We start from the raw sequence: 12,820 nt of genomic DNA, 5'->3' as shown, positions 1-12,820 counted from the left end.
TAGAACTTATTAGAACATGTCTTCTCTCTCTCTCCCCCTCCAGGATCCAGAAGAAGGCAGCAGAAAGGCAGAGGGGGGGTTTGACGAGGCCCGGACACCGGACTGAGCACCCGCCAGAAAGCAAACACAGCCAGATCAGAGCGAACCCTCAGAGGGTCCCCAAGAAAACCCCTTCCTGTCGACCCCGATGATGCTGTCCTAACAGAAACCCATAACATAAAGAATCCTAAAAAGGCTTCTAGCTTTTGTACAGTTTTTGCGTAACCTATCCACACTTGACACAAAGTGATGCCTATTGTTGTATAGGTATATCACTGTGCTTTATATATGTTGTGCAAGTGGATTATTATTATTTATTATTATTTATTTATTTTCTGCAGTGGATATTTATTTTTTATTTTTTTAAAGGCACTATCGTATATATAATATTATGGAAATTTTAGCTAACACTATGGATGCAACTGCACACTTAATTGGGTTTTACGAGGTACTTTCACATGCAGTGGCCGGTCAGAGGTCTGGATGAAATTGACCACGACAGCAGTCCTGTCAGTGCCGAGGTTCCTCCACCTCGTGTGTGTGTGTGTGTGTGGAGGTGGAGGTTCCTCCACCAGGTCTGGTCCCAGTTCACAGTCCTGTCAGTGCCGAGGTTCCTCCACCAGGTCTGGTCCCAGTTCACCTCATTCTGTTTCATTTATAAAACATGACAGCCTTGGATGTCTTTTTTTTCCACCATCTTGTGTGTACTGATGTTAAAAATGTAAGTGCTGAGTTGGCAAAATAAGCTCCAGTGTTTCACTCTGTCAATGTGGCGTTCACTCATTGGCTGCAGCTAGAAAGCTCTGCAAGGCAGCATCTTCCTTGAGTTTGATATAAAGAGAACCAGATATATTAGCGCCATACCTATTTTTACAGCACAAAGCCCATTGTTGATAGTTTGAAGGTGTGTGCAGCTCAAATTATTAAATTCCTTCATATGTTCCCGGTCCATTGCCACCAAATATAGACCATTTACAGAAGTGTTAGACTACTCTTACAGTGTTTTTCTAGGACAGTAGTCAAACATACCACAATTCCTTCATCTTAAGCCTAAAAGCCTTTACATGGTTGTGCGTCAAAGCACTCGCCGAATGCGCCGCGGCTGGCGAGCGTGCCGGCACAGCTGGCGACGGCGTGCAGCTCCTTGAAAATGTGATTTGACGCAGCTGACGCGAACAGCGCAAGTTAATATAATATAGATGAGGCGCTAACAGCAGAGTGAACGCTATTACCAAGTATATGCACTACATTCTCTCCTTGGGATAACTTCTAGTCATTGAACTCCTAGTGAAATAACACAATTGACTCATTTTGCTGGGGACTCCCCTGCGACCCCTCATTTTCCACTTAATGCTTAAATAGTGCTGTTCAGAAATGTCGCCTTCATTATTTCTCGCAACACGGGAGTCTTTAGAATCTAGAGAATTTGCATTAAAAACGGTAGAAGACCTTTGTAATTTTTGTCACAAACTTTGTTTTATGTGTTTTCTTTTAATATATTTGTATTAAAACTCCTTAAACGGAAATATTGCTCTGAGGTTTTGTTTAATTGTTGTCACAAACTTGTACATTTTTTAATGTATTTTTTTTTATATATTTGTATTAAAACTCTTTAAACGGAAATATTGCTCTCAGGTTTTGTCAATCATCTGTATAGTTCATTCACATTCTGATATTGAAACGTTTGTTTTTGTTTGTAATTACTCTAGATAAAAACCAAACAAGCCTTGAGTGTTTAGCAAAACAGAAAATTTGATTTCTGATTTAATAGACCTCTGACTTTATTTTTATTTAACATTTGTTTTCTTTTTGTACTGTCCCCCCCCCCCCCCCCCCCCCCCCATTATCGATGACAAAATGTGTAATGTCTCTTGTTCAGTCTTGCTTTTGGTTACTCTATGACCATTTGATTCATGCCAGACTTTGTTAATAAAATGAGAGGGGCGGAGGGGGGGTCATTCACACATGTCCGTCAACAGGGGGCGCTGTTTGCTGTTTCCTTCATTTTTAGTGGCAACATCCGTATCTTTTCGGGTGTCGTTGGTTGCTGGCAGTATGTGCATTGTTTTGAACACACTTTTGGACACTACAGCTGAGAAGACATGATGGAAGAAGAGGACGCTGGGGCCGGTCTCTCCTCACGGGCTGAGAGAAAGGCGCTGGACAAAGCTCAGATCCTGCAGCGGGAGAGCGAGCGGAAGATATTTAAACTGGTGAGAGACGACGATATCACCCAGTTACACCTGGAGGAGCGTCTTTCCCAACAAGCTAGGCTATTATTGCTACCTGGCTAAAACAGCAGTTAATGTTGCATGTTTTTCCATAGCCGCCCAGCCTGATCATTAATGCGTGCTACTTTATCCTGAAAGGTCGCACGGGTCCTGAAAAAAGCTGAGGCGGACCGGTCAGAGGAGGAGGCCGCGACGCTTCTGCGGCACCGGGACACTGTGGAGGAGATCTGCAGGAGACAAGCCCGCAGGACTGTACTCAAGAGGAAGCAGGAGGAGGTGGGGAAAATAACGTTCTAGCATCACTGTACATGTCTTGCATAGGTCAAGTGGTGAATAAAGAGGAAGGAAGGCTTGAGGGGGTTCCAGCAAAAAGGGCAATTTATTTCCACTAGAATTGCAATCATAAGTAACACAGTCACAGAATGAATATTTTGGGTGTGGGTTTCCTACACTTTCTGTAATAAAACAACTAATAAATTGTTGACGACCCTCCCACTGTCCTGGCATGGCCCTGTGGTGCAGGAGCCTGGAGTTGGGGTTGAGTGCATCTGGACCCTCTTGGGCTTAGAAGACCATTCAGTCTCTCGGTCTCTCCCTCCTCACCAATTCACCTTTTGTTCGGTTAATTCGTTTACAGGCATGTCCAAAGTCCGGCCCGGGGGCCAGATGCGGCCCTTTGACTGATCTTATGTGGCCCTCGGCTTGTCTCTCAAAATATACTATATGTGGCCCTCTGCACAGTATTGATTAATCAAGCTAGTACAATTTGCATTTTTTCCATTCACCTAATGATGACAGCACTATCATACAGTTTGTAGACAAGCACTAATAGGAACAACACAGGCAGAACTAGTGTTTTCAGATGGTAAACAAAATCCTTAGAGTACAATTGTATTGTATGTGATTTTATTTTTATAACCCATATGATGCGAGAAGTAGCTGGCCGGCCCCCCGGTCATTTCATATTATCTAATCTGGCCCCCATTCAAAAAGGTTTGGACAGTCCTGGTTTAATGACTTTGTGTTGTCTATAGTTCTTCTTCCTCCACCGCACTAATGACACCATGCCTCCAGTTTTAGAAAATGTATTGAAACAATGCTACTTACTGCAACTGAATATAGGGCTGTAATTGAGTGATGAGGAGCAGACGCTGACTTAAATATTCAGAAATGAAGGAGACACTATCGAACCTTCTTAATCTTAGGTTGTCACTTGATGGATCAGTACATGGTCGTAAATGTAAAAGAGATTTCTATTTCCCGTGCTGCAGGTGTTTGACGATGCAGATGAGCTGAAAACTAAAGTTGGTCAGCTGGCCGAAGCTGTGAGACAGGCACAGCACTTGGTGGTTTACACTGGAGCCGGTATCAGTACGGTACGCCCCCCTCCGTGTCTTCACTTCCCTTCCCAAGTTCCCACATGAATTCACCTTTGCCAGGACTAATCGTGTGTTGTGTTTCAGGCAGCGTCTATCCCAGACTACAGGGGTCCTAATGGGGTTTGGACTCAGCTACAGAAGGGGCGGATGGTCAGGTGAGATTATGTACATATTCTTTGCCATGATGTGATGCATCATTTGTCAGAAGTTAAATGGAATTTGGAAGTACGAACACAGAATATTGATTAATCTCCTCTATTATCCAGTCCCTCCAGGAAATTGCAATTTTGCAATTGCAATAATTAATGCAAATTCAAACAATCGTCGCAATATTTGCCAGGGGTTGCAATTTTTCTAAATTCCCTACGATTTCTACGCAAAAATGGCAAACCAAAAAACTTCACAAATTGCACTGCGATTTTTGAGAAAAGTTGCCATTAGGTAGTCGTTAGAGAAAGAAAAATCTTTTTTTCACTCAACTTGCAATTTTTGCCAGTTCCTGCAATTTGACCACAAAAAAATCACTTCAAACCTTGCAAATTGCATTGCAATCTTTGAGAAAAGCCACTGCAAAATCACGTATTTTTGATCACAATAATCACACAAAAACCTGGAGGGACTGACTGATTATCTTTGTGTCCCCCCCCTCAAACAGTGCATCTGACCTGAGTAAAGCACAGCCTACCCTCACACACATGTGCATTAGGATGCTGCACAAGGAGAAGTTGGTATGTGAGACTTACCCACATCAGTTATACTGGTAGGTTTTACATTAGTATTTACTACATTCGTATTTTTGTATTTTTGTGTGTGTACTGTATGCGTGTGTCCAAAGGTGCAGCATGTGGTGTCTCAAAACTGTGATGGCCTACACCTGCGTAGTGGTCTTCCCAGACATGCCCTCTCTGAGCTCCATGGGGACATGTTTATTGAGGTGAGGCAGACACACACACACACACACACACACACACACACACACACACACACACATCCTCAGTCTGTTTGTTTTCCTCACTCACTCAAACACACACAGGCAAACAGATATGTCCTGAGCCTCTAATCACTCCCTAGATTCCCACATTCTGGAAAGTCACACATTTTGCAGTCATGTCACCAGAAAACAACATTTCAGAAGGATTTAAAGCAAAACTCATTACCCCCAATTATTATTATTATTTCTGACTTACCAACTTTGATCAAATATGTTCAAATATTTTTAATCTTAATTGTATAACGTGCTACTATAATCGCCAGCTGTTTTATAAAATCATGCCACTGTATGCAAATTGCATGGATAAAACAATTCTGAGATGACTGTATTCTTTTGGAACTTCGTACTGTCCTTTTGAAAATAGTTCCTAAAATAAAGTAGGTGCTCTGACTTATTTTGTTGCTCTCCTGCTCCTCTCAGGTGTGTACCTCCTGCTCCTCTGACTTATTTTGTTGCTCTCCTGCTCCTCCCAGGTGTGTACCTCCTGCTCCCCGGCCAGGGAGTACGTGCGTTTGTTCGATGTGACGGAGCGGACGTCGCTGCGCCACCACACGACGGGGCGCAGGTGCAGCCACTGTGGCGCTGAACTCCGAGACACCATTGTGCACTTTGGGGAGCGCGGCACCCTGGAGCAGCCTCTCAACTGGAAGGGAGCCGCAGAGGCCGCCAAGATGGCCGACGTCATCCTCTGCTTGGGCTCCAGTCTGAAGGTAGGCTGTGTGTAAAACATGTCACGGATTGGCTCGTGGCCCAGTGAGTCGGAGTGGGATTGAGGCGTTGAAGCCTTTTGGATTTATTTTTTTAGCCGGACATCTTATCCAGCTGGATCACTGAAATGAATCTACACAAATGATTATGATTTATAGCTCGGTAGCTTACTTGTATATCGCCGGAGGTTCTCAGCCATATGTTTCGTCCTTCACTCATACAGGTGCTGAAGAAATATGCTTGTCTGTGGTGCATGAACAGACCAGCAAGCAAAAGACCCAAACTCTACATTGTCAACCTACAGGTACACTTTTCTTCGTTCTTCTGTCATTTTAGTTCAGGGATGTCAAAGATACATCCGGCCCGCGAGATGTTTTGGAATATAAAAAAAAAAAAAAATTAAATAATAATAATTATTATTAAATTCGCACCCCATTATCATGAACCAGGGGCGGTTTTAGGATGACACCTTTGGGTGGGCTCAGCCCCCAAAGAATGTATATGGTGGACCGCAGCCCCCCGGGAGATTTTTTTTCACATTTTAAAGTAAAAATGTATCAATCTGGTGCACGTTGAGATCAAAATGAAGAGACTAGATCTATGAAGAAACTTAATCAATTTATCAGATTCACTCTTCTTCTTCTTCTTCTTCTTCTTCTTCTTTTTCTTCATCTTCATCTTCTTCATCTTCTTCTTCTTCTTCTGTGTGTGTGTGTACTTCTTAGCAGATACAGCTTCTTCTCTGTTCTCCACCTCCACACAAAATCAATAAAACAATAATCTAAGAGTGACTTGAGGTTAATGAGGTACCAAATAAGTTAAAGGAGTTAACTTTATAAACTGTATGGCAACCATGAATAAAGCTAACCTTCACACATGGCAAGCAACACTCCAACAGGCATATCAGTGGCTATTCTAAACATTGGCTACGATTTAACACATTACCAAAATGGCTGGCCACTTAGCATTATGCTAGTGTGCATTTGCATATCAACAGACTCATTAACAAACAGCTTAGCACTAGTAGCCTAGTTTGACTAGTGACTGATATTTCTGATCATTTCTGTGTATTTCTGAAGCACGTCTGCCTGTAACCACAGGGACAAACAAGAGTGCCAGTGCCAGGCAATCATGTAGCCTGCATTTAAAGAGACACGGGGGCTTGTTTGACAGGAAAGACAAAATGTCTGAGAGGAAATAAGAGAAAATAAAACAAAAAAACTTGTTTGACAGGAAAGAAAACAACCACACACAAAACGCACGCACATGCGCGCACGCGCACACACACACACACACACACACACACACACACACACACACACACACACACACTATCCCTACTCTGCTTGGCATCACTCATTCTCAGCAGCATTCTGCATGAGGCCAGGCCTGACCTTAATTAGGAATAACATCACTGTTAGGGGGCTTGCACATCTACCTTGTTTGGTCCGGACTTTCCATTTTGATACAAAACCACCCTCCAATCCAACCTCTCGCAAACAGCCGAATCTTGGCCCGATGAAGAGAGGTGGATGTCTCTGTCCGGATCAAACTGGACCATGGTTCGGTTCATTTGTAGCTTGAAAATATTTTTTGGATGGTTCGGATTTTCTGACCAATTACAGGAGGTTCCAGCAGGCTATCAGAGGAAAAAGGAGCCACGGTAGTACAAGGAGGAGAGTTTTCAATTGAAATGTGCTCTACTGTACATTTGGTCGGAAAGAAAAATCAGACGATGCTATAAAGTCAACTGAGGGGGGGACCATATAAATGATAACACTTTCAAGGTATTTTCAGAGAGTACACTCATACTCTCTGAACTTCAACACCCGGGTGTGATTTGTTTTTATTGAGGAGAGTGAGCCTACACTGCACAAGCATGTGAAACATCAAATTGCCTCCTGGTCCCTGAATAAATAAAAATGCTATTGCAATTGCTAAATTTGCACTGGAAATTATCCAAAATGCCCCGAAACATTTTAATTTTCCCTGTTACTGTGATGTTTTCTATGACTTATCATAACAATATCGCCCAAAAAGTTTAGTTTCTGTTTTAGCCTCTGCTCCATGCCTGATAGAGATAATGTTGTTCTTAATGGCTGTCACTGACACTTCTGTCACATTCCAGAAGCAGTGCACCTTATGCTGTAACAGTTCAGTTCTTTGCTATGGCAGCCAGCTGGCAGCTGAAAGGGTTTCGTGTGGGAGTACCACCTGAAGATTCCTGCCACTGTGAAGTTTCTGTGTTGTCTTTGTTTAATCTGCCAAGGACCTGTCATGGCCCAGATGCCAATTAAATATCACTGCATCTTTGTCACTTTTTATTTGTTCTTACGTGAGAACAGACAAAAGAGCTTCCTCCCTTTGACATGATCCAATGCAACAATGCAACACTGTTTCATACAAACCCCATAGGCAGCATGCTGTTAGATGATGCTGTAGATCAGTGGTTCTCAACCTTTTTGAGCCGTGACCCCCCAAAACATCACAGTTGAGCAAATGCAAATGCATTCAACACACACACAACTGCCGGAGTGACATCACTTCCAGGTGACCTCTTAGGTCACTACATCTTAAATGACTACAGCACAACTACCTGATGACATCACAGTCGAGCAACTGCCTGACATAATTTCCAGTTGAGTGACAACATGATGGTTGAGTGACAACTTTGTGTGTTTGAAAATTTTGTACAGTTTCAAGTAAAAATGGATCAAACTGGCGCACTTTGAGATCAAAATGAAGAGACTAGATCTATGAAGAACTACACACATCAATATATTCTTTACCGTTCTGTGGTTTTACAGCGATGAAAAAATAATTGTTTCCCTATATATACTATATATATTCTGCATACAGGTTACTATATGGTAGAATTATGCTTGCATAAATAATTCCAAAATCACTTCAGGGGAGTTTCAAGTAAAGTAACATTTTGCTTTGTAGGCAAAACAAAAGTAAAATTAAATCAAAAGGGAACTTCCTAACTTATTGGCTGGAATAATATTCCGACAAGATAATAATATACTGTAAGCACTAAAGCAGGAGTTTGCAGTCAACTAGTTGAAATTAATATGTGGCAGTATTTGTGGGGGTCAAAATCTATGTAGGGTGTACCACCACAAATAGATCAGTGTATGGGAAACACTGACTATTACGATTCTGAAGTTCTTAATTTCATTCAGATAACAAGGGACCCGTTTGAAAATATGTTTGTCACTTATGCCCATATGTTTCTCAAAAAACATTGCATCCATTTACACCCGCTTTACTGCGAGCTAGCATGACATGGCTGGCTGGTGCCATGGTAGCCTACCTACCTTCCTCCAGTCCACCTGTTTGTCTGGCAGGCACAGCCACAAGTTCTTTTGTTTAGCCTACGAAACAACGTTACGCGCTAATTTGCATATCAATATGCGCTAATTAAGTAACTACTAACGACTCTGACTGCTCAATGCTCACCTCACAGTTTCATTGATCATGAGTGGGGAGAACGATTGTGTGGACTGTGGAGGACCACTTCGCTGCTGTACTGTGTGTGTGACCTGTGTGAAGTGATGTGGGATTAGGCAGATAGATGGAGGAGGGAGCGCCTGTGCAGCCGCGGTTCTAGAAACTTTTCGGGTGGGCTGAACCCCCCTAAATTTTCGTCTCAGCCCACGCTAAGAACATAGAGGGGGGGGGGGGGACACGCACACAGTGCATTGAGTGTAGTCAGAAACTGCTACTAATGACCACCATGGATTTGGAGAGGGGAAAAAAAATAAAAAAAATGCCTCTATTTTTTTGGGTGGGCTGAGACTATTTTTGGGTGGGCTAAAGCCCACCCAAAAAAGGCCTCGAACCGCCCCTGTCATGAACTACGTGTGGCTAATAAGCAAGCTAAGAGTTCATTCATAAGTTAATTAACCTGCACTACAAGGAAGTATGTCAGTAGGTCATCAGGTGTAAACAAAGCCGCCATGATGCCACGCTGGAATTGAATCGCGCATTCGGCTACCTACCAAAAAACAAAGGAATCAACAAGATGCTGTCGAAAAAGAGAAAGGTTGACACGGAATGCAGGCAGTTTCCAAAGAAATAGAAAGAGCAGTATTTCTTTTGTGAAGTAAATGGGTAAATGAGTCGAATTGATTTTAGTAAAAAAAAAAAATCCGGCCCCCATGAGGTCTCAGTTGAACAAATCCGGCCCTCTACCTAATATGAGTCTGACACCCCTGGTTTAGTTGGATGGGTGGAATTGAAACGAGACACGAGTGATATAATGTTGCCGCCCTGTGGCTGGCTATGTGAAGGTGTCTTGTGTGTTTTCAGTGGACACCGAAAGATGACCTGGCCACGCTGAAGATCCACGGAAAGTGTGATGATGTGATGAGTCTTCTCATGGAGGAGCTGGACATTCAGATCCCTCTGTATGACAAGTGAGGACCATGGGAGATGATCACACACACTCAGAACATTTCTAAAATTGGCATCATGAATGTGAAATATCAACATAAGTAGACTATTCCTGTAGTAAACAACAACCTTATGAACAAGAAACTCTTTCTCTCTCTTTGTTTCTCTTCCTCTCTTTCTCATGTGTGTGTGTGTGACGGGCACTAACAGGCTGTGAAACACAGAGAAAAGCCAGTCAAGTTGTTTTCAGTTGAATATGTTCTCCACAACTATATAGGCATGCTATTAAAATATCTGAATAACAAAATTTGGAATACATTTGGCATGCGTGCACGCACACACACACACACACACACACACACACACACACACACACACACACACACACACACAGAGAAATTATGTATGGCAAACCGTTTTAATTCCCAGCTTCTTTTTGCCCCATTCTGTCTCCTGAGGGCGGAGGACCCCATCTTCAGCACAGCCACCCCTCTGCAGCCAGAGGAGGACCACAGCCACACTCGTGATGTCATCACTCGTGATGTCATCGTTCTGGCTGCTGGGCAGGAAGATGGCTCAGCTGACACACAGGAAGGAGGCGGCGCCGCGGTCGTGCAGGGCGGCTGGTTCGGACGAGGCTACAACAAAGGAAGGAAGAAGAAGAAAGCCGTGTGATGGAGTCACTTTCTGGACCGTCTACATTGCAGTGGAGTAGGTTGGAGCTCCCGGTGAGCCAATAGCCGCTTTCACACACACAGATCGCGCAATATTGCCATTCAGAAGGCCCGCAACGCCGGCAGCCTTGCCACAGAAATTGCTTTCACACAAGACCAAGCAGCCCTGCCATATTTCCGCCTCGGAGTGCGTTTTCAGATAGCATCCACCCCTCCCGGATTGAAACGAGGGTGAACGATGGACGCTGAGTTTCATTATTATAATTAATCAAAGGCCGACAAATTAAAATGATACTGGTCACCAAGTCCGGTGAAAATATATTTATATATTATATTATAATATAATTATATTATAATAATATTATTATATATACATATTTTCATGTGCTGGTTATAGTGTAGGCTACTGTATGAGGAATGAAAACATCGCCATGTAGCCTATGCGCAGCAGCTCTCAACAGCTGCTCGTTAAGACAGTTGACAGCTCACCCAAATACGCCAACAATGCAGAAACTGGTAATCATTTAAAGTGTTCTCCAAGACAAGGTAGGCTACCGAAAAATCTTCATCTTCCACCTGATATATTACGAGAGGACGTACTGCTGCGGATGCATGAATATATTCTGGGGAGTTGAAGATAATTTTGCAGCTGTGCATAAATCAGGCTGCAGATGGATTTCTCTGTGCGCACCTATTACGAGAGAGATTATTATTATTATTATAACCGAGGAGTCTATTTAACGCACAACAGGCGAGACAGACTGCAGATGCTTTGGATCTTACTTCTGGTAGTAGGCTGTTCCGTGTTGCGGCTCCTACGCTTTCAGGTGGAGGTGGAGTGGAGGGTGATATGGCGTTATGACACTACCTCCACTGGGTTAGGGTTAGGTCTGTGACTACCTCCACTGGGTTAGGGTTAGGTCTGTGACTACCTCCACTGGGTTAGGGTTAGGTCTGTGACTACCTCCACTGGGTTAGGGTTAGGTCTGTGACTACCTCCACTGGGTTAGGGTTAGGTCTGTGACTACCTCCACTGGGTTAGGGTTAGGTCTGTGACTACCTCCACTGGGTTAGGGTTAGGTCTGTGACTACCTCCACTGGCGGAACGAAAGGCGTAACACAATTATTCTCCAACGCGCTTTCATCACTTTCACATGGGAGACGTGGATTACATATTCTGTAACATTTACCGCTTTCAAGGCCGGTGTGAAAGCGGCTAATGCCAATTGCCGAATCTGGACATCAGTTTGTCACTGTGATGAAGCACAGTTGGACTTCTGTGCAATGTGTTTATTTGGACCTCGAAAGACTTTGAAGCCCTCTTCGATGAAGAGCCTCTGTCCACTGAATGGTGACTGTAAGCTGTTCCAACGCTTCAGGCACTGATCTCAGACCACCTCACCTAAGATTCTGTATTGGATAAGGAAAATGCTAAATTAGCAAGTGATCGTCAGTATTAAGGGACATGTTACTTTGTACAACATGATGAGTTAGGTGGGAGGTGATTATCAATATTACTGAAAAAGATTTGAGAGTTCAAACATTTTCTGGGTGTATTAAATAGAGTAAATGGGAATATTTTTGTAGTGCTTTTCTAAATTGTTTTGTGTTGAATGTAACTTATTCAACAAAGTTTATAGTCTATAGTTTCATTTGAGAACAAGATTTGAGTTACCACTACTAAATTAATAGCTGAAATCATGATTGACCTTGGCCCAACCGCCTGTCCTCAGGCTTGCAGGTGATACAATTGTTACCTTGCTTTACTGATGTTGAATTTGCTTATTTTGTTAAGTTTACATAATTAATAGCTAGACTTTCTGCAGACATTGCTAAGATTCTGCTGTTTGTATTCATTTGTTGCAGCAACATGAGAAGAAAACTTGAATTTTGACTTAGATTTTGATGAGTTCTTGGTTTGTCTAATCATGATGTTATTACTGTTTACCTAGGTGGTAGTAACAATGGATGTGTATCTCAGGAAGATCAAGTAGTGTTATTAGGCATAATATATACCACAAGTCAAGGGTCAGAGGTTAAGAAAGGCCAAACTAAATTAAATCCTTAATGCCTAGTGTATTTTGCAAAATAAATCAATGCAGTATTTGTGACACAATAAAATGTTACTCGTTTGAAATTCTGTTTGTCAGTATATACGGTAGTCTTTGTGCCTACCTACATATTACTGCCTTTGCTCTGTCAATAGTCTTTGTGCCTATCTACATATTACTGCCTTTAATCTGTCAACAATTTGTTAAGACAAAGTTGTCTAGTGGTTTTGAGTATCAGGGCTCAACCTGCCCCTTTATTCTTTTGTAGTTTTATTTATCTGCTCAGCTGTTTATATGTATACATTTATTTTCTGCAGTTATCTGCTGATTAGCTGCGGTGCGTGTAATA

At 42.6% G+C, this 12,820-nt stretch overlaps 2 protein-coding genes across 2 annotated transcripts in view; both read left to right on the top strand.

Moving 5' to 3' along the window:
* cp110 (centriolar coiled-coil protein 110) overlaps positions 1–1,588 on the top strand; it is a 14,757-nt gene extending 13,169 nt beyond the window's left edge. Inside the window, exon 10 of the mRNA XM_083655263.1 lies at positions 44–1,588. Coding sequence (XP_083511389.1) covers positions 44–191 — 148 coding nt within the window. The 3' untranslated portion in view covers positions 192–1,588. The remainder of the gene's footprint in view (positions 1–43) is intronic.
* Positions 1,589–2,128: 540 nt separating this feature from the next.
* Positions 2,129–12,486, top strand: sirt7 (sirtuin 7). The gene is made up of 10 exons (XM_083655380.1): positions 2,129–2,252; positions 2,409–2,546; positions 3,542–3,646; positions 3,734–3,804; positions 4,305–4,377; positions 4,485–4,583; positions 5,114–5,350; positions 5,572–5,652; positions 9,663–9,769; positions 10,205–12,486. The coding sequence occupies exons 1-10, from the start codon at positions 2,142–2,144 to the stop codon at positions 10,419–10,421; spliced, it is 1,239 nt and encodes a 412-aa protein (XP_083511506.1). The 5' UTR covers positions 2,129–2,141; the 3' UTR covers positions 10,422–12,486.
* Positions 12,487–12,820: the final 334 nt, after the last annotated feature.

The sequence above is a fragment of the Poromitra crassiceps genome (genome assembly GCF_964638095.1).
Source record: "Poromitra crassiceps genome assembly, chromosome: 19".
In the NCBI taxonomy this organism is placed as follows: Eukaryota; Metazoa; Chordata; class Actinopteri; order Beryciformes; family Melamphaidae; genus Poromitra; species Poromitra crassiceps.
The sequence above is the reverse complement of the archived record's forward strand: the minus strand, read 5'-3'. Positions and strand labels throughout refer to the sequence as shown.